The 24322-nt window shown below is 39.5% G+C and overlaps 1 protein-coding gene across 1 annotated transcript in view; it reads left to right on the forward strand.

The window, feature by feature from the left end:
- The window catches only part of col4a3 (collagen, type IV, alpha 3), a 99851-nt gene that overhangs the window by 38120 nt on the left and 37409 nt on the right, over positions 1-24322 (forward strand). Inside the window, exons 13-37 of the mRNA XM_060942273.1 lie at positions 975-1049; positions 1162-1206; positions 2574-2636; positions 4452-4496; positions 5001-5054; positions 5675-5716; positions 8157-8238; positions 8328-8363; positions 8477-8641; positions 9046-9135; positions 11555-11650; positions 11864-11934; positions 12029-12214; positions 12399-12567; positions 12911-13003; positions 13217-13321; positions 13414-13508; positions 13858-14008; positions 14570-14683; positions 14898-15065; positions 15222-15311; positions 19032-19166; positions 21746-21844; positions 22775-22864; positions 23017-23156. Coding sequence (XP_060798256.1) covers positions 975-1049; positions 1162-1206; positions 2574-2636; positions 4452-4496; positions 5001-5054; positions 5675-5716; positions 8157-8238; positions 8328-8363; positions 8477-8641; positions 9046-9135; positions 11555-11650; positions 11864-11934; positions 12029-12214; positions 12399-12567; positions 12911-13003; positions 13217-13321; positions 13414-13508; positions 13858-14008; positions 14570-14683; positions 14898-15065; positions 15222-15311; positions 19032-19166; positions 21746-21844; positions 22775-22864; positions 23017-23156 — 2499 coding nt within the window. The remainder of the gene's footprint in view (positions 1-974; positions 1050-1161; positions 1207-2573; positions 2637-4451; positions 4497-5000; positions 5055-5674; positions 5717-8156; positions 8239-8327; positions 8364-8476; positions 8642-9045; positions 9136-11554; positions 11651-11863; positions 11935-12028; positions 12215-12398; positions 12568-12910; positions 13004-13216; positions 13322-13413; positions 13509-13857; positions 14009-14569; positions 14684-14897; positions 15066-15221; positions 15312-19031; positions 19167-21745; positions 21845-22774; positions 22865-23016; positions 23157-24322) is intronic.

The following is a 24322-nucleotide window of genomic DNA, read 5'->3' on the forward strand; positions in this document are numbered from 1 at the left end:
CAATAAGGGTCGTCCACATAAGCGTTGGAAAGTGTGCCAAGGAGGACCTGCGGCTCTTTGGCATAAATGCCGACTGGTACCAGATTGCACTGAACCGCAGCACCTGGCGGGCTGCTCTCTCATCGGGAAAGGAGCTCTGCAAGCCCTGCCTCCAGACGAAGACAGCCGAAAGACGCGAGCATCATTGAATGAGGGCGTCCAAGGGTCCCCTATCATCATAATACTGTATGACGGGGACCATAAGTAAGACAACTCTTATTGATGTGTGTCCCCATACTAAGTTGCTGATCAAATCAGCAGCACAGATTCTTGGCCTCTTGAGCTGGAATAATCTGATGATCACCAACAGCAAGAGAGCCTGCACTGACCTTAGACAATTATCTTGTTCCTATAAGTAAATATTCAATTTTATTATCATTAAGCTTGAGCCGGTCAATCAGCATCCATTGACGTATGTCCTCTATACAATGCTGCATTGCTGTAATTACCTCATCCTGACTTGCTTGCAAATCAGGTTTAAATAAAGATAAAGCTGAGGGTCATCTGCGTAACAACGAATGCTAGGTAGATGTGTGTTTACAATCTTAAAAAGCCTGGATGCATAAATGATAAACAATACAGGACCGAGGCAGGATCCCTGAGGAACACCATACTGCAGGGCAAGTAAATGTACTTCGTTACTGTCCACCTCTGAAAAATACTTAAGACACTCATTTTGATAATTGAGAAAAAAATAATAATTGTGCTTTTTTTGTAATGCGATATTGTATGGTTCCTGAAAGATATCCAACAATGCTGGGGTTGATTATATCACTCTAACAAAACTAAAGAATATAAACACCCCGGCTTTACGACTAATAAGTGAACAGAAAACATACTTAATTGTTACAACAGAGTTGAACCAGGCAATTGTGAATTCATACATTAAATGATATTTACTGAGCCTTGTTGTTATTATTATGTTTATTTTGCAGGGCGTGAGAGGTTCTCCTGGCGTAACTGGGCGGAGAGGTATCAAGCAATTTGCGACACTACACAGAGAGATCAAGGTAAGCAATCAGAAGAAGACTTTCACAATCTGTTCTATCAGATAGAGTTAGTCAGAGAGGTTTAATCTGTGACTGAGTGCTGCTTTGGTAAATAATCTGTCCCTGGCTACAGGGAGATTCAGGGGATCCGGGAGACAGAGGCAGCACTGGAATTCAGGTGAGTCCAAATACACACACACACACACATGAATCAAATACAGACATAACAACCACAGATAAAAAACTGGATTTTGACTAAAATGGAGTTCTTCTGTCAGTAACAAATTCTGATGCCTCTGATTTCAGAAAACATAAATACATTTTCTCCAAAATGAGAGGAAATGTTTATTTCGTCTACTTTTTTCTGCCTGCCTGCAAAGATCATGTTGCATAAGAAGCCAGATTAACAAACGCAGCCGTAAAAACAGTCAGTCTGTCTAAAGATGTCTAAATCCTCACTATGTGCCATAGCGAAACTGATATGATCCCGTTTATTTGTCAGTTTGGTTTATAATCCGATACCAATTGACAAAATGTTCACTGTCACATCATCATCATCATCATCATCATCATAACTAAAACAAAGAAAAGTGTGTATACGCTCTGTAAAGATGACAACAGACAAAATGTTTAAGAGACCTAATTAAAGATATTAATAAGAAGAAATTTAACCATGGAATGAATCACTGATTATTTATTGCTGAATGTAGCATGAACAGACTTCGGGATTCACTTTGATGGAATGCAGCAATATTCAAAATTAAACGAGTAAATAAATATGCTATTGAAGTAAATAATAAAGCAAAGTAAATATGCAAATGAGTCAGTATATTGTGAAACAATTCAAGAAATAAAAATGATAAAACTCATTACTGTATCAAGTTTTATTTCAAAATGTCTTTTAATACTACTTTATTTCATAATTTCCTTTTTGATCATAGATTTAACAAATAATTCTTAAAAATTTGCCAGAATTATATGACGATATACGGTAATGTCGAGGTAGACGTGGCTACTTTCAGTAAACCTGGAATGATTTTTTTAAATACAACTTTCTCCCTTTTTTGATTTTCAGTTAAAACTTTAAAATGCTCAAACTCTACTTTTAATGTAGACACATGCAAAAAGATGAAATAGTTTATTTTTCAAGAACTATAGAAAGTCAAAAGTCTCCATTTGATTATGTGAAAGGTTTCCTGTATCATAACACACACGATTTCAATGAATCTGTTAAAACCAGATAGAACCAAGCGTAATAAATCTATCAGATTATATCTCTACAATTTTTTTTTTGATTCAGCTCATTAGTTCATGCCTGAGACTTGACTTTTGCAGGTCTAGTGACTTTTTTTTTCACTGAAACTACATTTTGTAAAACGTAATTATTAATGTAATTGAATTTGAAGCAGTGTGTTTCATTTCCACTAACTAATTAAATATCATGGTGTCATGAAGTCATGATGACGGGGGGTTTGCTGGCTTGTCAAAATATTAAATGATCCTGTTTCATGAAACATTAACTTTTCACTTATTTGTTGCTGAAAGGGCCCGCCAGGACGCTGTGGCCCTAAAGGATGCAAAGGAGGCCCAGGAGATCCAGGACTTCTGGTAAATTATTCAGATTATTATTCATAATGTTTCTCAGTTATTTTACTTTTCTGCATGAATCAATCCAAAATCAGTTTCCAGTCAGAGTTGACTGCTTTCTCAGTTTATAATGCATAGGGCCAAATTACTCAATTCTGATTGGTCAATCAAGGAGGGCTTTTTTCCTTAACACGGGGCCGTATTTCTGAAATGCTATTGGCTAGTTTGTTGCTTGGTTACTTGGTTAAATTTATAACGATGAATGGTATTTGTAATTCCTTTTAGGTCAAGCACAGAGTTTTCTTGCATTTAGCAATCAGCTTTTGTAAAGAAGTTCCAATAAAATTTTGTAAACCACTTTCAAAATCCTCGTGTCATGTCACTATGTCATGATGAAAGACACTTTAGAAACTGATTCAAACATGCAAGATAGTCTTGCACCCTGATTGGTTCAGAAAACGTGAATGACAAATGTTGTGAACTTGAATGGCTTCCGAAGTATGAATTTGGCCCTGTATATTATAAACAAGTAATCATATGGTTCCTCGTAAAATTAAGGATCAATTTCACTCATGATTTCAAAGTTTTGAAATTGCCCTCGTCGCTTTGCGACTCAGCCAATTTTCAAAACTTCGAAATCACTCGTGAAATTAATCCTTAATTTTACTCGGCCCCATACGATTACCTATACTAATAATTCCAGTTAACAGAAATGTTAATAGCAATCAAAGGAACATGTGAGGTTTGGTAATTTATTTATCCAATGTTTATTTATCCCATTACTACCCCAACAAAACTTCCTTATTTAGGCTGAACTTAGGAATTTACTTTTTCTTATGGGCTAGCAGATGTTTATTTTCTTACATCAGGCTCCCACTTCTTTCTTCTTCTTCCTCTTCCTCCATGTTTATCTTGTGCTTCTTCTTATTCTTTCTTTTTTATTTTTCTTCTTTTTTTACCATCTCCTTATTACCTCTGCCAACTTTGTTGCAGGATATTATGTTTTCACCTCTACTTGTTTGTTTTCCTTTTCCCAATGTAACTCGAAAAGTAGTGAACGGATTTGGATGAAATTTGGTGGACAGCTTTAGTATCATTCTAAGTTAAAGTGATTTGGTTTGGATACTGATAATATGTGGCTTGGCAGAGGTATGCATTTCTTCTTCTTCTTCTTCTTCTTCTTCTTCTTCTTCTTCACTGGTGTTGGTGTTCTTCTTCTTCTTCTTCTTCTCCTTCTTCACTGCTGTTGGTCTTCTTCTTGTTCCTGTACCATCTTCTTCTTCTTCATCTTGCTCCTGTACCACCGCCTTCTTCTTCTTCATCTTGTTCCTGTACCACCACCATCTTCTTCTTCTTCTTCTTCTTCTTCTTCCTGTACCACTGTCTTCTACTTCTTCCTCCTCTTCTTCCTGTACCACCATCTTCTTCTTCTTGCTGTACCACCGTCTTCTTCTTCTTCTTCTTCTTCTTCTTCTTCTTCTTCTTCTTCTTCTTCTTCATCTTGCTCCTGTACCACTGTCTTCTTCTTCTTCCTGTACCACCATCTTCTTCTTCTTCTTCATCTTGCTCCTGTACCACTGTCTTCTTCTTCTTCCTGTACCACCATCTTCTTCTTCTTCTTCATCTTGCTCCTGTACCACTGTCTTCTTCTTCTTCATCATCATCTTGTTCCTGTACCACCTTCTTCTTCTTTTTTTTCTTCTGTTCATTGTTCCACAGAGTGGATGATGACCGGTGTACTCACTACTGTCAAAAACATACTAATAATCTATTATGTATGCATTTTTTGTGTATATGTTCATGGTTATTAGTTTAATGAAAAGCTTTGATTCTAAGGGGGAAGACGGGCTGAATGGGCTTCAGGGAGAGTGCGGTTTTAATGTAAGTATTCATTTATTTGAAAAAAGGAATTACCATTTCTGCTACACACCTTAAATGTAATTACCCAAAGCGAAAGAATTATAAATTCACTCTTGGTCCTTCTTTCTGTTTTTTTTTTTATTTATTTATTGGCGATGCCAGTTCTAATCTCTTGTTTTAGGTTTCAGGGTTTTTTTTTTTTAAACATTTCAATTTTCTGTCAGTTTTAACAGTTTTACAGTTTGTTTTTGTCAGTCTCCGCTAGTCTGCCATTTACCCTTTCAGAAAAGGCATGTGACAATAGGTAATGCAAAATGAAATTGGAGAAGAAAGATTTTTTTAATTTCTAAAAAAAAAAGACTAATGAAAATTAAAACACTATAATACTGTATAATACTGCCCTTTCACATCTAGTTTTGAAAAAAAAGAAAGACAGAAACCCTACATATCAGTAATATGTATTGCTTGGTATTTATTCATTTGTTTTTTTGTTTGTTCCATTTATTTGTTTTATTTTATTCCCAGGGCTCTCCTGGGCTCAGGGGATATGAAGGGCTTCCTGGGTCCCTTGGTTCAAAGGTCAGCAAGCTATTGTCATGTTTATTATATCATACATTATCAAAAAGGTATACTGCAGTGATACAGCACTGTACTATAGATGTAATGCACAGTACTGCAGTGATACCGCACCATGCTGCAGTGATACAACAGTACACTATAGTTGCACCATACTGGAGCATATCATTAATGTACTGTGTAATTCTACAGTAATATTGCACCATCCTGTAGTGATACTGCACTGTAATAGAGTTGTTTTCAACATATTACAGTGATACTGCACCATACTACAATTGTACTGCACTGGGGTGGGTTTCCCAAAAGCATCATCGCACAAAGATCATCGTTAAATGGTAAAGCGAGCATCACGATGAACACTCTCCTAGTTAAGATGCTCTTAGTGTTAAGAGGCTTTTGTGAAAACCATCCCTGTTCTATCGTTGTAATGCACCATATTGTAGTGATACTGCACTGCCCTACAATGATACTGCACCATACTGCTGTTGTTCTGCACTGTACGGCATTAAACTGTGGTTTTATGACACTTGTTTTTTTTTTTTTTGTAACTCTCTGCTAAAAGTCTGTACACTTTTATTTTTGGCCAACATAATATAATTGTGTGTGCGCGTGTGTGTGTGTAGGGGCAGAAAGGTGACCGTGGTTGTGCTGGTCCTCCAGGAAAAGTGAGTCCGTTTCCAAGCACCAGCAGCTGAAGACTAATAAAAAAGCTGAACAGATTTCTATCTTGATTAATGTCTTTTGAACACATACAAACACTTTTATTTGATCATTCTCTTTCAACTTAAATATTTTTTCAGTATTTTTCAGTCATTATCAGCCACCTGTCAACCACTGGGTTAAATATCAATAATAATTAATCGTCACTGCATCTGGCAGAAATGTGACCGGTACAGTGAGAGTGAATGTGTTCCTCCCTTGAACTTTTTCACAATTTGTACTGGTACCTGGACCTGAAATTAACTCACCTTGGACATATTTATGTCATGAATATAAACAAAAATATCCCATATTATTTTTTTGCGGTCCGGTTTCCATCAAATCCTGCGCTCTGATTGGCTGGCAAGTGGGTCCATATCCTACGGTACAGACCCCAGTTACAGACCTCTGGCGACTCGCTCATTCACAACAACAACAAACATAGTAGCAATTTTTGTCAACATTTATCTTTTTTATAAGATTTATTTAGTAGATTTTTATCAGGGTGGCACGGTGGTGTAGTGGTTAGCGCTGTCGCCTCACAGCAAGAAGGTCCGGGTTCGAGCCCCGTGGCCGGCGAGGGCCTTTCTGTGTGGAGTTTGCATGTTCTCCCCGTGTCCGCGTGGGTTTCCTCCGGGTGCTCCGGTTTCCCCCACAGTCCAAAGACATGCAGGTTAGGTTAATTGGTGACTCTAAATTGAGCGTAGGTGTGAATGTGAGTGTGAATGGTTGTCTGTGTCTATGTGTCAGCCCTGTGATGACCTGGCGACTTGTCCAGGGTGTACCCCGCCTTTTGCCCGTAGTCAGCTGGGATAGGCTCCAGCTTGCCTGCGACCCTGTAGAAGGATAAAGCAGCTAGAGATAATGAGATGAGATGAGAGAGGAGATTTTTATCAAAAATCTTATACATTTTTGCCAGCATTTCTCAGCATAATAGCATTAATTTTACAGCATGGATAGCGATAACGACAGTCTTCACAGCGAAAGCAAGTTTTACTACCCTGAGGAAGAAGAAATAAAAGAAAGCATTTCAGGAGAAAGCTAAAAACCTCTAACTGCTGCCAACGCCGAGCAAAAACATGGCTGAATCCTGAATGACTCCTATTTGTATAAATAGGGGACTACATAGGCAGCAAAATGTAGTTTTTTTCCTGCCATGGAAGTGCACTTGTATACCGAGGAGGAAGCCATTTACATTACAGCCATGAATGAGGATTCAAAATGGCGGCTCGGCTCGGTTTTCCCTTTCAGGTGCTCTCGTTTTCTGTTAGAATTTGGTAAAGAAAAAAATAAATATATTATTTACCGGGGCGGCACGGTGGTGTAGTGGTTAGCGCTGTCGCCTCACAGCAAGAAGGTCCTGGGTTCGAGCCCTGGGGCCGGCGAGGGCCTTTCTGTGTGGAGTTTGCATGTTCTCCCCGTGTCCGCGTGGGTTTCCTCCGGGTGCTCCGGTTTCCCCCACAGTCCAAAGACATGCAGGTTAGGTTAACTGGTGACTCTAAATTGACCGTAGGTGTGAATGTGAGTGTGAATGGTTGTCTGTGTCTATGTGTCAGCCCTGTGATGACCTGGTGACTTGTCCAGGGTGTACCCCGCCTTTCGCCCGTAGTCAGCTGGGATAGGCTCCAGCTTGCCTGCGACCCTGTAGAAGGATAAAGCGGCTAGAGATAATGAGATGAGATGAGATATTATTTACCAGCTTAAGGTCGGTCCGTATCATGAAATACCGTGACCTCAGCCTTGAATACTGACCTTGGCCCAGAGGGCCTCGCTCAGTACTTTCAAGACCTCGGTCACAGTATTTCACCATACGGACCTCTCAGCTGGTGAATAACATATATATATTGAATTCAGGGGCGGCACGGTGGTGTAGTGGTTAGCGCTGTCACCTCACAGCAAGAAGGTCCGGTTTCGAGCCCCGTGGCCGGCAAGGGCCTTTCTGTGCAGAGTTTGCATGTTCTCCCCGTGTCCGCGTGGGTTTCCTCCGGGTGCTCCGGTTTCCCCCACAGTCCAACGACATGCAGGTTAGGTTAACTGGTGACTCTAAATTGACCGTAGGTGTGAATGTGAGTGTGAATGGTTGTCTGTGTCTATGTGTCAGCCCTGTGATGACCTGGCGACTTGTCCAGGGTGTACCCCGCCTTTCGCCCGTAGTCAGCTGGGATAGGCTCCAGCTTGCCTGCGACCCTGTAGAACAGGATAAAGCGGCTACAGATAATGAGATGAGATGTTATACATCATCTGTCAATCCAATGATAAAAATCAAATTAGTCTATTTCTAGACCAGGTCTTAGCCTACAAAATGTGAAAAAGTTAAAAAAAAAAGGTACTGCAGATGTACTTTATTGATCTCCAAAATGGAATTTGAGTTGAACAACATGTTAAGTTGTTCAACTCTGTTTGTAGTGTCTTCCACGGAATACAGCACAGAAAGGCCAAAAAGGACCTAAGGGCTTCCCTGGACCGTGTGGCCTTAGAGGTATTCAAGGTAAGGTGTTGACAATCTACAAATAAATGTTGAACTTATTATAATATGATGAGACTACTGAATGTAGAGGTATTGTTTCTTTTTAATAGGTGTAAGTGGCTTTCCTGGACAATCAGGCACTCCAGGTAAAGGTTCTCACAAATTCACAAAGCATACATGGGTATGCACTTAGGAGGTTTGTAATTCTTTTAGACACAACACACAAAATAAACTCCATGCATTTTTTCTCTGTAACCAGGACCAGGTATACCTGGACACCCTGGGGACATTGGTCCTCAAGGCTTTACTGGGGTCAAAGGTGAAAAGGGAGAACGAGCACCTCCAGAGACTGGACCAAAAGGATATGATGGACCTCAGGGAAAACGTGGATCTCCTGGTGACCCTGGTCCTAAAGGACTACCAGGTAAACAATTAAACTGACAAACTACACCAATCTTCATTGTACAAAATGTTTTTCCCCTAATATCCACCACCAAGTCTTCATTAATTGTATTTGGAGTTAGAAATGTATGTTTAAAATCTAGGCTTATAATATGTATGCAAGGAAAGTTCTTCATGTTCAGAACAAGCCTTTATGAGATGCTTAACTTGACTTTCTGGAAAGTACATCTACATTATTAATAAAATATTTTACTTCAAGGTTACCAGATTGTGCCTACACCACTCCTTTAAAATAGTAATTTCTTGGAATAATTCACATGCGATATATGTATGGCATAAATAAATATTCTGGCTTCATATATTTAATTCCATATTTGGAAGCTTTGAAAATTTCCATGTCTCTAAACTTCAGTGCATGATCTACAGATTTTCATCAACATCAGGGCCCATCAGGGCGGAGAGGAGATAAAGGTGTACAAGGGCATGAGGGTGAAATGGGAAATCCTGGGGAAGAAGGTAAGATTCTCCAGATTGTACCTTTATGGTTTGTTTATTATCAGTGTGTATGGATTGTGTAGAAAGACATGGTTAGTCAGCATTCTATGAATGTGGAAAAATGTTATTGGCAATGCTAAAAATTATTATTTTAAGTTTATTAAGACTTCATAAGACTGCAGGTATATTTTACAGTCAGAACTGTAACCATGATCGTTTAAGATGCAAAAAAATTGACACAACTTTAAGTTAAATGAATATTTTGTAGTGTATTTAAGTGATTCTGTGAAAGATGGAGCAGAAGAGACCTTATTTCCAAAATGTGGTGGAAAGCTTTCCCAGAAAAGTGGAGGTTATTCAAGCTGCAAAGGGGAACTAAATCTTGAACTGAATTTTCAAATACCACTTCTGGATGTGACAGTCAGGTGTTCACAAACTTTTGGCAATATAGTGTATTAATGCAGAATGAGGCTTGGTTGGCAGCACGGTGGTGTAGTGGTTAGCACTGTCACCTCACAGCAAGAAGGTTCTGGGTTTGAGCCCAGCGGTCGGCAGGGGCCTTTCTGTGTGGAGCTTGCATGTTCTCCCCATGTCTGCGTGGGTTTCTTCCGGGTGCTCCGGTTTCTCCCACCTTCCAAAGACATGCAGGTCAGGCTAATTGGTGGCTCTAAAATTGTCCACAGGTGTGAATGGTTGAGAGGAGAAAACCTCTATAATAATCCAGTAGAAGGCAATAGGAAACCACTACTGTAATGTTCCCTAGACACTTTGATGGCTGAAGCTGTCAGAGTGGCCAGGTCACTGTAGTGATATGCCAAAATGGATGGATGGAGGCTTGATTTTTAATCATAAAGCTGCAGAAATTCCATGTGACAATTAGAGAGATAATACTTACCTCTCAGATAACAGTGGCATCACTTTCTACAAACCTTCAAAGTGTAGGTGAGTAACTTGTTGCTATTCAGTTTAAAAGTACTATTGCAAATATTTACCTGGCTCTGAGTCTCTTTGGGCCAGTCTGTATTGAAGGACCGAGAGAAAGTCAGTTAGAGGTTGATGGACCATCAACAAACACTGTTCTTCTCCCTCATTTTTTTCAGCAAGTTTTTTTTTTAAGATATGCAAAGCCATAAACCACCTGGTGACATGGATGTTTCTTGCCTTTCCCACACACCACCCACTAGAGAAGTTCATAACCCATGTGAAGACCCTTTGCCAGTGAATATCTCATCTCATCTCATTATCTGTAGCCGCTTTATCCTGTTCTACAGGGTCGCAGGCAAGCTGGAGCCTATCCCAGCTGACTACGGGCGAAAGGCAGGGTACACCCTGGACAAGTCGCCAGGTCATCACAGGGCTGACACATAGACACAGACAACCATTCACACTCACATTCACACCTACGGTCAATTTAGAGTCACCAGTTAACCTAACCTGCATGTCTTTGGACTGTGGGGGAAACCGGAGCACCCGGAGGAAACCCACGCGGACACGGGGAGAACATGCAAACAAACTCCGCACAGAAAGGCCTTCGCCGGCCACGGGGCTCGAACCGAGACCTTTTTGCTGTGAGGCGACAGCGCTAACCACTACACCACCGTGCCGCCGCCAGTGAATATATCACCGTATATTAATAGGGTCTCCACACCTGCAACAAGGTGTTCTACCCAGCATTTTGAGCAAATGATGACATCATTGCTTCTTTTGGTCTCAGCTTCTGGCACAATGAGCACTGGTCAGTAGCTTTGGTGAGATCCAGGTTGAGATGTACTGTGACCTCTAAAGGTGGAGCTTGATGACCTCGTCCACTTGTGGTCTTGGGTAGCTGTCAATCTTAGTGCTCATACTGATCTGATACAAAGCATTTTTTATTGTTCTGGGCTTAGCCAGTGGCACCAATGTGGTCTGTGCTGCACCCTTCTCATCTCCATCCATCCACTGTTGTGGTTTCTGAAACAGCTGAATGAGTTTGTTGGCTAAATATAGTCAGGTGCAAATTAAAGAGGACCCAAAATGTCTGAGTAAGGTGTGGTGCCACAATGTACCTTAGCATGCATTTTGCTAGGATTTGTAGTGAAGGGATGAACACCATGATAATGGTAGAGAACACTCTCCAACACATTCCAAAACCTCCCAAAGGTATTTAGTTGGTTTGAGAGCTGGTGACTACCTTGAGCTTTTGGTGAGATCCATGATGAAAATACACAGTCATCAAAGTCAGAGACTGCATTGAACCTCATTGCAGAACTTCATGGCCCTGACTTAGACCTCACCAAAGGTTATCCTCCAAAACACTGGCCCAAAATCTCTGAAAGGTGTTCCATAAGGTTGCGATATATAATAAAATTAGAATAAGTATATTTCATTACAACATTTTTATTTAATTTTGGAAAACAAGATACCATAACTTGACTAAGTCTCTGATATATTTTATTTACAGGTGATAAAGGAGACCTCTGCAAAGTGTGCCCTTTTTCAGGCCTGAGGTATGGACCTCCAGGGCCACCTGGTAAACGTGGTGCAAAAGGAGCTCCAGGTAGAGAGAGAATTAATAAGTGAGCAAGTGATAATAGCAGAGTGAAATGCTTATCCTATGTACACAGTAGCTAACAGAGCCAGATAAAGGGAATGCTTGAACTGTAATTTTCTAGATTTGTATAATAATAAAGAAGACAAAAATTGAAGCCATGGTCTGCAGCATAGATCTGATCATTTTCATGTCCGTTGTATTTCCACTGCCTATGTGCAGGTGCTAATGGACAGCCTGGCAGCAGAGGATCAATGGGTGCTAAGGGGAAAGAAGGTCCCCCTGGCAATCTGGTAGTTTATAAGCAATTTAGTTTGAATTTTTGATCATAACCATTGCTTACTACTCAAGCAAATTGGATATTAACGTAAATATTCTCAAATACAGGGTATGCTCGGTATTCCAGGAAATCAAGGGGATCAGGGACAAAAAGGAGAACCTGGTTTTATAGGACCTGAGGATAATGGGGACCAAGGTGACCCAGGATTTCATGGGAACCCAGGGAGGAATGGACAAGATGGGATACCAGGAAGACCAGGACCTAAAGGTCCAAAGGGAGAGAAAGGCAATTCGGTCAGTCTGGATGTGTCTCAGATGATGTTTGTATAAATTAAATAGAGGATACAATGCTTTCAAATTCAAGAGCATATGGTAGACTAGAGAATATTTAATAATGTCTTCATACAGAATCAGTGTTAGACTGTTGGCAAACAGCTGATTGTATTTGTTTGTCTATCTATGTTTCATTTTCCTTCAGGGTCCTTTTGGGTGTAAGGGTGACCGGGGTGACCCTGGATCAGTGGGATTACCAGGATTATCTGGTAAAATGGGATTGCAGGGCTGCCCTGGGATTGGAGCACCAGGGGAACCTGGTGAGAAGGGCTGCTTTGGTGTACATGGCCTGTCAGGGGATCCTGGAGATCCAGGTATGAGGGGAATATGTTAAAAGCATGTGTGTATAAGGACTGGGATCTGAGTGGTCAGACATGAAGATATAAGTGTTTGTGCAGAACTGTGTGACATATTTCCTGCTTCCATTCATTTGACATTAGTAACTACTAGTAATTTTGACAAGTAGAACCAATACGTTTGTCAGAAAATATCATGGGCAGACACAAACAATTGTAATTGCAGGAGGGGCATAATTTGACAAGAGGGTCTGCGGAACCAGGTGACCCTCAAACAGTTTGGTGTACTTTGTTTTGATGCTTTATAGTTTGAAGTTTGACAATAAAAGAAGTGTAAGTGCATTTTGGATGTGTGTGACAGGTGAGAAAGGTGACCCTGGTAAGGTGTACATAATACCTGGAGACCCAGGGAAGTGTGGATTAAAGGGTCCTAAAGGTTCACCTGGGCAACTAGGTAAGTTAAAGGTGTGATTGTTTTATTTGTGGAGAAGAAGGATGGATGTGGATGAGAGGAATATGGTCATGTGTTGTATATTTTTAAGACATGGCTTTAATTATCTTTCTGTAGAGTGTTTAGCTTCTATTCCAGCCATTCTCACATCCTCTAACCATTTGTCTCTCTTACTCAGTCTCTCTTTTGATGTACATTTGAATGTGGTTGATTTAGGTTGCCTGGGACCCAAAGGGTTATGTGGGCTTCCAGGACCATGTGGCAAAAAAGGCGAAAAAGGACTGTCACAACCAGGATTTTCAGGACCGCGTGGTTGTAAAGGTTAGGGTGTGTGTGTGCAAACCTGTAATATGCCTGTGATTACAAATCTATTTCCTAACTAATCAGCATACCTCTGTCTCAAACTGTTTCAGGTGAAAAAGGCTGTCAAGGTGTTCAAGGTCCACCTGGCATTGGGGCACCTGGTTTACCAGGACCCATAGGACAATGTGGAATGCCAGGGTGCAAGGTCAGAATGATGACTTCATATAACGTTTACACAAAACAAGGGATTAGCACATTGTCAGATTACAGAAACAGGATGGAATGGTGGGCGGCTTTGCCTCCTCACAGCTACAAGGTCCCCAGTTCAATCCTGAGTTTGGGCTGCTGTGTATGTGGAATTCCTCCAGATTCACTAGTTTCCTCACACATCCCAAAAGCATGTTGGTTGGTAGGTTGGCTAGGTTAAATTGCCACTTGCGGTAAATGTGTGTGGGATTGGTTCTGAATCCACTGCATCACTGAGCAAGATAAAGTGGTTACTGAAGATGAATGATTGTAAAAGATCCATCTATCTCTTTACTTGCTTTTATAAGGGCGATAGTGTTTCTGGCCCTCCAGGGCCCACTGGCAGGAGAGGGCCTCCAGGGGATGATGGAACATGTGGGCCTCCTGGTGAATCAGGTTATCCAGGAAACCCTGGAGTTTGTGGACAGTCAGGGAGAGATGGATGCCCAGGGCCTAAAGGTAAGTGCAAATCACAAGCACACATACTGACTGGGCAGATAGCGCTCGTGTTCCACTTCTGTGTGGTATAGCATAAGTATGTACTCGCCTTCCTTTTCTGGTTGGGAGCTATTATGTGATAAACTCTCAAAAAATAGTACTGAATTCTACCTTTACTTTTGGTACCATCAAGGGTCCAATTTTGTACCTTTACAATAGATATTTCACCCGGAAATGTACTGTACCTTTAAAACAAGATTTCAGGTATATAAAGCTAGGTAAAGCTTTACTGTAAAGATTTTGAAACATTACATACACCTTTCTAGGTAAATTATATGTACTAAAGGTACAAAAGGTGTAAAATCCTAACAAGAAAAGTTATTGTTGGGGAGAACAAGGGAATGTTAATGAGGAAGAAAAAAGTACTAAAATGTCTATTATAGAACATCTCGAAGGGTGGCTTGAGTATGGTTTGCTTGTGAGTAAATTCAGGGAGGTCTCAGTTCATTATTGATCCACTTGGAATGCCAAAACAAACCAAGTGTGAATAGTATTCAGTTGCCCTTGTATTGGTGACATTAGGTTCCACAGGATATGATGGACCGCCAGGGGTGACTGGTCCCCCAGGTATCTGTACGGCTGGGGGGCCAGGTGACAAAGGAGTCCAAGGTCACAAAGGAATGCCTGGAATTACAGGTGAGATCTTTTACAGGAGAAACTTTCATCCATAAATATCAGAATAAAAAATTACTGTGACATAATGTACATATGTATTGCATTTTTATTTTAGATTTTTATTTTAAATGAGTACCGTATCAACTCAGTTTGGGCGTCGGAATGAGTAACTAGAGTACATAACTGAGTATATGACAATATCTATGTGGCACACATAAAAAACTGTTCTGTTTAGGATGTTGGGGTCAGAAAGGTATGCAGGGTGAGCTTGGATGTCCGGGAGAAGATTTACCTGGTATTATTGGGCCATGTGGGACACCTGGTGTTAATGGAGAACTTGGTCCACCTGGTCCACCTGGAGCTCAGGGATTGAAGGGGACGAATGGCATGCCTGGTTGCAAAGGTACTCAATAAACACATGTATAACACACACACTCACACACATTCTGCTTGGTTGCAAAATAATAATAATAATAATAATAATAATAATAATCACGTTCGAGCTTGTTTGGAATGATATGGTTAGTTCAGATTTTGATATATGGCTCTGTACATTCAGGCCAACGGGGGAACTGTGGGCCTCCTGGAAACCCCGGATGTCCTGGACCTACTGGAAACCCTGGATGTCCTGGACCACCTGGTCTTAAAGGTAATGCCCCATATACACCCATACACATGCTTTCACACACTTTATTATTCATCATTGTGATGATGGTATCATGACAACACTAACAATCATGAACATTTACAACCCCAAATCAGAAAAAGTTGGGATGCTATGTTGAAATTAAAAATGAAAACAATGATTTGTAAATAATCTTTGACCTTTGTTGCACTCAAAACAATACAACAGCACATTAGATGTTTTACCTCATGATTTTTTATTACTTTTTCAAAATAAAAACTTTTCAATTTTGATTTTTGCAACACATTTAAAAACAAAAGCAAGAACAGTAAAGCATTTACCACTTTATAATGTTGCTGTTCCTTCTCACAACACTTAAAAGATGTTTAGGGAATGAAGACGCCAAGTGATGAAGTGCTTCAGGTGTTATTTTATCCCATTCATCCTGCAAACAGGTCATAAGGTATGCAACAGTACGGGGTCATCATTGTCATATTTTTAATTTCTAAATTCTCCACACATTCTCTATTAGGGACAGAGGGGACACACTGTCTTATTCCATAGTCATGCCTTTGTAACGTGTACAGAATGTGGTTTTGCATTGTCTTGTTGAAACCTCCCTGGAAGAGATGTCATCTTGAAGGCAGCATATGTTGCTCCAAAAGCTCAATGTCCTTTCTGCATTAATGCTCCATCACAGAAGTGTAAGTTACCTTTGCCAAGGGCACTGACACAACCCCATACCATGACAGACTCTGGCTTTTGGACTTGTTCCTGGTAACAGTCTGGATGGTCCTTTTTGTCTTTGGTACAGAGAACACAGCGTCCATTTCTTACCAAAAAAAAAGACCTGGAATACTGATTCATCTGACCACAATACAGATTTCCACTTTGTGATGGTCCATCCCAGATGCCTCTGAGCCCAGAGAAGTCAAGAGAACTTCTGGACACAGTTAACATAAGACTTCCTTTATGCACAGTAAAGTTTTTACTGGCATTTGTGGATGTAACTCTGTATTGTAGAGCTTGACAAAAGGTTTGCTGAAGTAATCCTGAGCCCATGTGGTTCTATCAGCCATAGATGAATGACGGTTCTTGATGTAGTGTCGTCTGAGGGAGCAGAAATCACAGATGTTCAGATTAGGCTTGAGCCCTTTACAGACCGAAATTCCTCCAGATTCCTTGAATCGTTTGATGATTTTATGCACCGTAGAGGGTGAAATTTCCAAATCACTTCCCATCTTTCTTTGAGGAACATTGTTTTTAAACATATCAATTATTTTCTCACACATTTGTTGATAAACTGGAGATCCTCTGCCCATCTTTGCTCCTCAAAGACTAGGCCTTTCCGGGATACTGATTTTGTCCCAAATCATGATGACAATCACCTGTTGATGTTGCCTGTCTAACATTCAGGGTTAGAGGGGAGCTGCTCTTCTGTCCTGCCTGTATGAAGCTGTAATAAAGAATAGAAATAGCATGTGTTATCTGATAGCATCACAACAGGAGGATTTATCCTTCCATATTTCAGAAAAAAACATACTTCAGGTATCAATAAAATAGCTGTAACTAATGGCCTTCAGTTCAGTCTCATTTTCAAAACAGTGATCGCATCCCTGAGGTCGGACTAGAGCGGCTTCTTCACATTCGCAAATATTTCAGTTTGGCTAATTTGACCTGTTAACACAATCTCGCACTGCAGTATCCCAGTAAGCACATTCACTTCCAAAGTAAACATCTACAAACAATGTGTGCTTGGTTCTTTAACTTAATGTATTTTCACTGTATCCATGTAATGTAATAACTACATTTATTTTTAACCATCTTAACACAACAGGTTTTAATATCTTATTCTAACCACATGAAAATGGCTTTTTACTGTACAGGCAACATAACTTCTTGTTCTGGTTTCATCTTCTTACAAAAACATCAACATTTTCAAGAAACCAAAGCAATATTCCTTAAAGGTGTTGACTGCAAAGTCAACTGAAATTATTTTTTTTTTCTTGTGCATGACGTTTTCCTATGTCTCACAAGAACAAGATCATGCAGACGAGATGTGATCATTTTGATGTGCTAAGGGTCACTTTTCTCTGTTTTGGACCATTTTCCTCCCTCTTGAGGTAAACAGTATGGCCCTACGGAAACAGCCGAATGCGAGGAACTTTAACTGATTAACATAACTGTGGAACTGTATCACACCAAGATGGCGACGTGCAGAAAACATCGTGACTCTGCACCGACCTCGGAGTTTTGAGTCACAGGGATGTAATTTGTGGTTGACATTCATGAATAGATCAATGAAACAAAAGACAAATATACACTATATTGCCAAAAGTATTTGCTCACCCATCCAAATTATCGGAATCAGGTGTTCCAATCACTTCCATGGCCACAGGTGTATAAAATCAAGCACCTAGGCATGCAGACTGTTTTTACAGTTTGGAGCTGGCCCCTTCCTCTTCCAACATGACTGTGCACCAGTGCACAAAGCAAGGTCCATAAAGACATGGATGACAGAGTCTGGTGTGGATGAACTTGACTGGCCTGCACAGAGTCCTGACCTCAACCCGATAGAACACCTTTGGGATGAATTAGAGCGGAGACTGAGAGCCAGGCCTTCTCGTCCAACAACAGTGTGTGACCTCACAAATGCGCTTCTGGAAGAATGGTCAAAAATTCCCATAAACACACTCCTAAACCTTGTGGACAGCCTTCCCAGAAGAGTTGAAGCTGTTCTAGCTGCAAAGGGTGGACCGACGTCATATTGAACCCTATGGATTAGGAATGGGATGTCACTTAAGCTCATATGTGAGTCAAGGCAGGTGAGCAAATACTTTTGGCAATATAGTGCATATTTTCTCTGTTCCTGCTTTTACGTTCTCATTTCTTTCTCTGTAAGATCAAAACATTAGGTGTATAACTCCATACTCGCTACCGTGGAGTCGAGCCCATTCATTCTAAGGCTAAGTTAGCTAAGCACAAGCTAGAATGATTTAGTTATCTGTCCCGAAAAATGACATGCCATGTAACCTTGCTCTATTTTGCAGTTGCACTCACTAGGCAGGCTTTCCTTTTCTTTTCCGCTGGAGGGAGAACCGAGTCCACCATGTTTGCCCACATCGACTTGTTTTGGTTAAAAGTAGGTCAGACATGCCCCATGGTGGTCACATGATATTGTTGCTCACTTGCTTCGGCGATCTCCAGACGGGACACATTTTATCTCAGCAAAACATTCACACATAGGATACACGGTGTGTACAGCAACGAAACATCTCGAAACTTCAACAGCAATAGAAATAGAACATTTTGCCCAGAATTCAACTTTGCAGTCAGAACCTTTAAATCATTAAAATAAGTAAACAAAATTTAATTGGGATGCCTGTTTTTCTCCTGGTCTCATTTTAAACTTTTAATCCCTTTTTCTTTTCTTAATTTATTTCTGAGTTTACTGTTTTTCAACTCTCTACATTGACATCACCTGTTTCATACAGATGTGTTGCAGGCCTGGAACACAGGAATGGATGTATATTAATAAATTAAATGAAGTTGTCCAAAAACAAACCATGAAATATCTTGGGTTTATTCGGTCTGCAATGAAATCTAGAAATCACTGCTTTCTTTTTTATTTGCATTTTCCATACCATCCCAACTTTGTCTGATTTGAGGTTGTAGATTTACACAAGAATAAAACTACAAAAGGTGAATGAAGTTACTAGAAATTATGATGACACTGCTGCTTAGGTTTTGCAGGTATTGATGGACAACCAGGTTGTAGAGGTCCACAAGGCTCAAAAGGCGACCAGGGGGATCCAGGTCCTAAAGGACAACCAAAAACTATCTGCAATCCAGGGCACCCAGGAGACCCCGGAGACAGAGGTGACTATAAGAGTCTTCTGAAGCAGAATTTCCCAACTCTGATATTGGAGTACCTCTGGGTATCCCTTCAGGGACAAACACTCAAATGTGCAGGACATGGGGTACTCCAGGACCAGTATGCTAGAGAAAACCCTAATTTCTTTGTGAACCTGAAATGGATTTGATTTATATTTACTTTTCCAGGTTGTCAAAGACCAAGTTGACTTTACTCTGTATGATGTTTAGCCTGATTTTGCTGTCGCAGACAAAAAAAAAAAAACTGCACACGCATCGTAAAAGAAATTATTTGGTTATGTTTTGAGACTGGTGGTTTTAAGAACAGTATTTGACATTCTCAGTGCAACCATGACCAAAGAAGGTCAGCAAACAATTTAAAAATCTCAGAGTGTAAGTGCTGCTACAGTGCTCATCTAAAAGGCGGCAATAGGAGGACGGTATGGCGTTACACAAAATTTACAAGACCGCTGCTAATACAATAATGGAAAAACATGAATGCAACTTTTACAAACAGACTTGTTCACGTTCAAGCAGGAGTTGGTAGGATTGTGAGAGGAGAGAGTGGATTTAGCTTGAAAATTTGAATTAGTCCAACTTCCAGGTCCCTTCCCATCCCTCTCTGCTGTGCTCCAGCCCTGCCCTTAGCAAAAAGAAGTTTATTCAAGTGTACTATGAGTATACTTATTTTTTTACTAAAACTGCAGAAGTATACTTGAAGTTGACTTTTTATAAACTATATTTTATATACTTAAGAATAGTATAGTGAAGTATACTTGGCTTATACTGAAAAGTATAAATAAAAGTCTAAGACTAAGTACATTAATACTAAGACTTATACTTTAATACTAAAACGTATACTTTAGTATACTTTTCACGTTTTTCTGCCACAAAGTACTAATACTTAGTATATCTTGCTCCAAGTGCATAATAAGGTCAAGTCATTGACTCATGCTTAACATTTAATTTATATATTAATATAATATAATGCTGGAGTTTAAAACTTTACAGTATATAGTATGTGTGCTCAATTGCATTATCTTTATGTACCTTAAAATCATACACAAAAACAGAAAAACTTTTGACTTGACTTTATTGATCAATTTCTCCAGTAAGGAAGGACTTGATTTCATAGGTCTTTATTTTTGAAATGTTTGAAAATGTATCAAACTTGTTTTCAACATTCTGTCTTGTGATTTTGTAAATGCATCACACTCTTGTGTACATACAGTATGAGTAAACTTTAAGAATACATTAAGGAGTATATTTCCAGTATATAAATAGTAAGCTACAAGTAATATGCCAAGCAAACTTAAAGTATAACAAGTAAACTAGTGAAATAACCAACGTTTATAACAGTATACTTAAAGTATACAATAATAAACTAAAAATAGGGACTTGAAGTATGTAACTAAGGGGTGTTGTGGCTCAGTCAACTAAAGCACCATACCATAAATCTGGGGACCTGGGTTCGATTCCAACCCAAGGTAATATCCTGCTCATTTCCTGTCTCTACACTGTCCTACCTATCCATTAAAGGTGAAAAAAGCCCCAAAAAAGAAGTATATCAATAAGTGTACTTGTGGTATACTTTAAGCATGCAAGAGGGATATACCAAGTACATTGATAGTATATAGATGAGTGTACTTGTTGTATACTTTAAAGTGTACTTTTGCAAACTTAAAATGAACTTTAAAGTATACTTTTATAAACTTGAAATGTTCCAATTTAGTCCGAAAAAGTATTAAATTTGTATACTTTCTAGTACACTAAAAGTACATGGTCTGTAGTATACTTGCTATACTTATACTCATACTGAAGCATACTTAATAAAATGAACTTTAAGTATACTACTTTTTGCTAAGGGTGCCTCCAAAACCTCTCCCTGCAGAGGAGCCTGCTGTGCATGTGCAGGCTAGCAAGCACAGCGACTGAAGTTGTTTGATAACAGAAACGATCATGAATAGTGCTGTATAAGAAGTAAACCATTTAGGAGAACATGTTACTGTGAGAGCACAGGCACATCAATATCAGTACAAACACCAAAGAGATACGACTGCCTGGGCACTTCACAACCAACCACAAGTAGCCTTAGCATTGGAAACAAGCTAACGTTAGTCTGACTGCAACATCACAATAACATGAGATATGCATGACAGAGTGTTACTGTCACCTTTACCGTCTTAGCTTTGTGGTTAATTTTTTCGAAAATCAAATCAGACATAAATCAAGCAGGGGTAATTACCTGTCAAGCAAAAATGTAGCTACCTTGGTATCAGTGTTATCCATGTCGTCCTCTTCTTCCCAGCCACAAACAGATTTTTGCCTTTTAAAATATTTTCTCTCGGCATGATATTGCTATGATTACGTCGTGGACACGTTTCTGTTTATGGGACTCCATTTTCTGCACAAGTCAGAAATGTAGTCAGATTCTTTACTCACAGATTTTAGAGGAAATTGAACATACAAACTGTATAATCTGAGGTAATGAATATTTTATTGTCAAAAAAAAAAATCACAGATTCATGCTTCTAATGTTTTGCATGGACGCAAGATATCTTCAGCCTTGTTTTGGTTATTTTTAGGTCTTCCTGGTCAACCTGGGCTTAAAGGAAACAAAGGAATTGAAGGATCAACTGGAAGCTGTGGGAACAATGGATTACAAGGCTGCGCTGGGCCACCAGGTAAAAAAAAAGTTTAAAAACCAGTCAAATGAGAGACCTAATACCACTGACTGTCTCTCTGACTCTCAGCCTGTTGCTTGCTTGTTCCCGTTCTTAATCTTTCTTTTTGTATTCTTGCTCCACTTCTGAGCATTACTACTTTTTCGTGTCTCATGAAATGCTTAATCTTGTTTTCTTTCTCTTTGTACATCCAATTATTTTTCTCAATTTTTTTACGATATTACATTTTTGTAGGGGTGGCATGAAACATCACGACGCAAAAAAATTTGATGATGTACATCATGGACATGTGCGAATCATGTCATTCATATCATACAATGCAGTTGCACTGTTTGAACATTAGAGGTCCCAATCTGTGCAACCCATAGAGTTAAAATAGAGAGAGAACACTGGTCACATGATCTCCTTCTTTCTTGGAGAGCCTGCAAGATCATTTACACTGGTGATAGCTAAGTAGCACTGGATTGTAACAACCAACATACTTTATATGCTATAATGTTACACAACCATGTTATACCGGTTAAAAATGCTTTTTAGTAGCTTTCAAACAACACCACGGAAAACGGCCATTTTAACCGAGTTTGGAGCTCTATTTCTGCTACAGAGATCATTATGTTTCAGTTGATCAATTTCCCTGGGTTACTTATTGGATGAACTTTTTTTTCAATAAATGTATTTATTTATTTAGTTTTAAGATATTTTACAGTATGCTTGTAGAAAGTTTTATAAAGACAAAAATGCATGTTTTGCATTCTTTATGAGTCGGAAATAAGAAAGGAATCTTTTCAGTCATCATTTTTCTTCATTCAGATTTTGTTCAAACTACTCTGAGACTTGAATCGAATCACATTGTGAAGCCAGTGTCATGAATAGAATTGAATCTCGACCAGAGTGTATCGTTACACCCCTATAATTTTGCTTTCTCCTCAGGTCCTCCTGGAGAGCGAGGCTGCAAAGGCTTACCAGGTGAACCTGGTGTCTGTGGAGATCCTGGAGAAATTGGATTTTTTGGTCTGCCAGGTAACTAACACACACACACACACACACACACACACACACACACACTAGTAGTCAGTAGTCTTTAAGCTCTTTGTGCTTGCCTACTCTCAAATCACAGCAAGACAGTCACTTAATCGCCAATATCAGTTTCTTTTTTTCCTTTCTATATCCAGGTGTCAAAGGGGACAAGGGGACACCTGGTCACTGTGGACCACCAGGAGACTGTGGTACTCCAGGAGCAAATGGCCCAAAAGGGGTCAAAGGTGAACCAAGTTGTCCTGGACCAGGAGGGCCAGGATACCCTGGAGAGAAGGTGCACTTTACACATCTTTTAGTTGACTCCTGAATTATTTTTACTCTTAAAGAGAACAGAAAAACAATATTGTATCAAATTAACATTATACACAAAGGGCCATATTCAGAACTGCATTATGCATTAATAGTGCTCAATAAATAATAGCACCATTAAAACAATGTATAACTGTTTATTAATAATATCGTCCATTTAAAGCAAAGGGAAAGCTTGGTGTTTTTTTTTTCCCCTTTTCATGGAGGACATCAGAGGAAACAATGTCTTAATCAGAGACGTTCCTTAGCTTAAGGATTTGCGCAACCTGAAAGGCACGCTCAGAAAATCAGCTCGTATCTGGGTACGCATAACACTCCCCATGTAAATACCTGTAACTTTTCGACTTAAAGCCTTAAATTCTTCTGTGTCAAATCGACACCGTAGCCTGAAGTCACCTCCTCAAAACTGTAACTGTGCATTGTGGAAACGCAAACCGCAACACCTGTGACTGGTTCACTTGGTAGCATCACATCTCCAGCTGCTCCTTCTTCTCCGTGAAAATGAGAAATGTACCATCATGATACTGTGTTACTATTAAAATATAAATTGTGAGGCTTTATCGAGGATGTAGTTCATTATAACAGCCAGTTTAATCCTGCAGCATCTCAAACTTTTCTATTTTTTTCTTCTGTCAGACTCCTAATAAATACCATGTCAGTGGTGTAAACCAGAACAACTCAATAACAAAACATCTGTCAGTCAGTGATTAATAGAACTGTGGATTAAAATGCTCAGATTTTATTATATTATATAGACACGAGTGTTTTACTGGGAAATGCACCACTCATTTTCATACTGGTACGTGCTCCATCTGGGACATGGAGAACCAAAACCGTGACATAAATCTCACTCGTGAGGAAATCGATGAATCGTTTTGATAAATGTAGGTACTTTTTGTTTATGAATGTGTCAATATAAGAAAAAGATTGGCTTGAAGACATGAAGTTTATCTTCTCGTGTTGAAAAACTCACATTTTTCATCTGAAATGCATCATGGATCTGAGTGACATAATTAAAGAATATTAGCTGGCGTTGAGTGGTATATGAGAAATATTCCATTCAACTAGCATGATACTGAATGAGTCAAAGACAAGTAGCTGAATGGAATATATCTGATATACCATGAAAAA

The sequence above is a fragment of the Neoarius graeffei genome, chromosome 16 (assembly GCF_027579695.1).
Source record: "Neoarius graeffei isolate fNeoGra1 chromosome 16, fNeoGra1.pri, whole genome shotgun sequence".
Classification (NCBI taxonomy): Eukaryota; Metazoa; Chordata; class Actinopteri; order Siluriformes; family Ariidae; genus Neoarius; species Neoarius graeffei.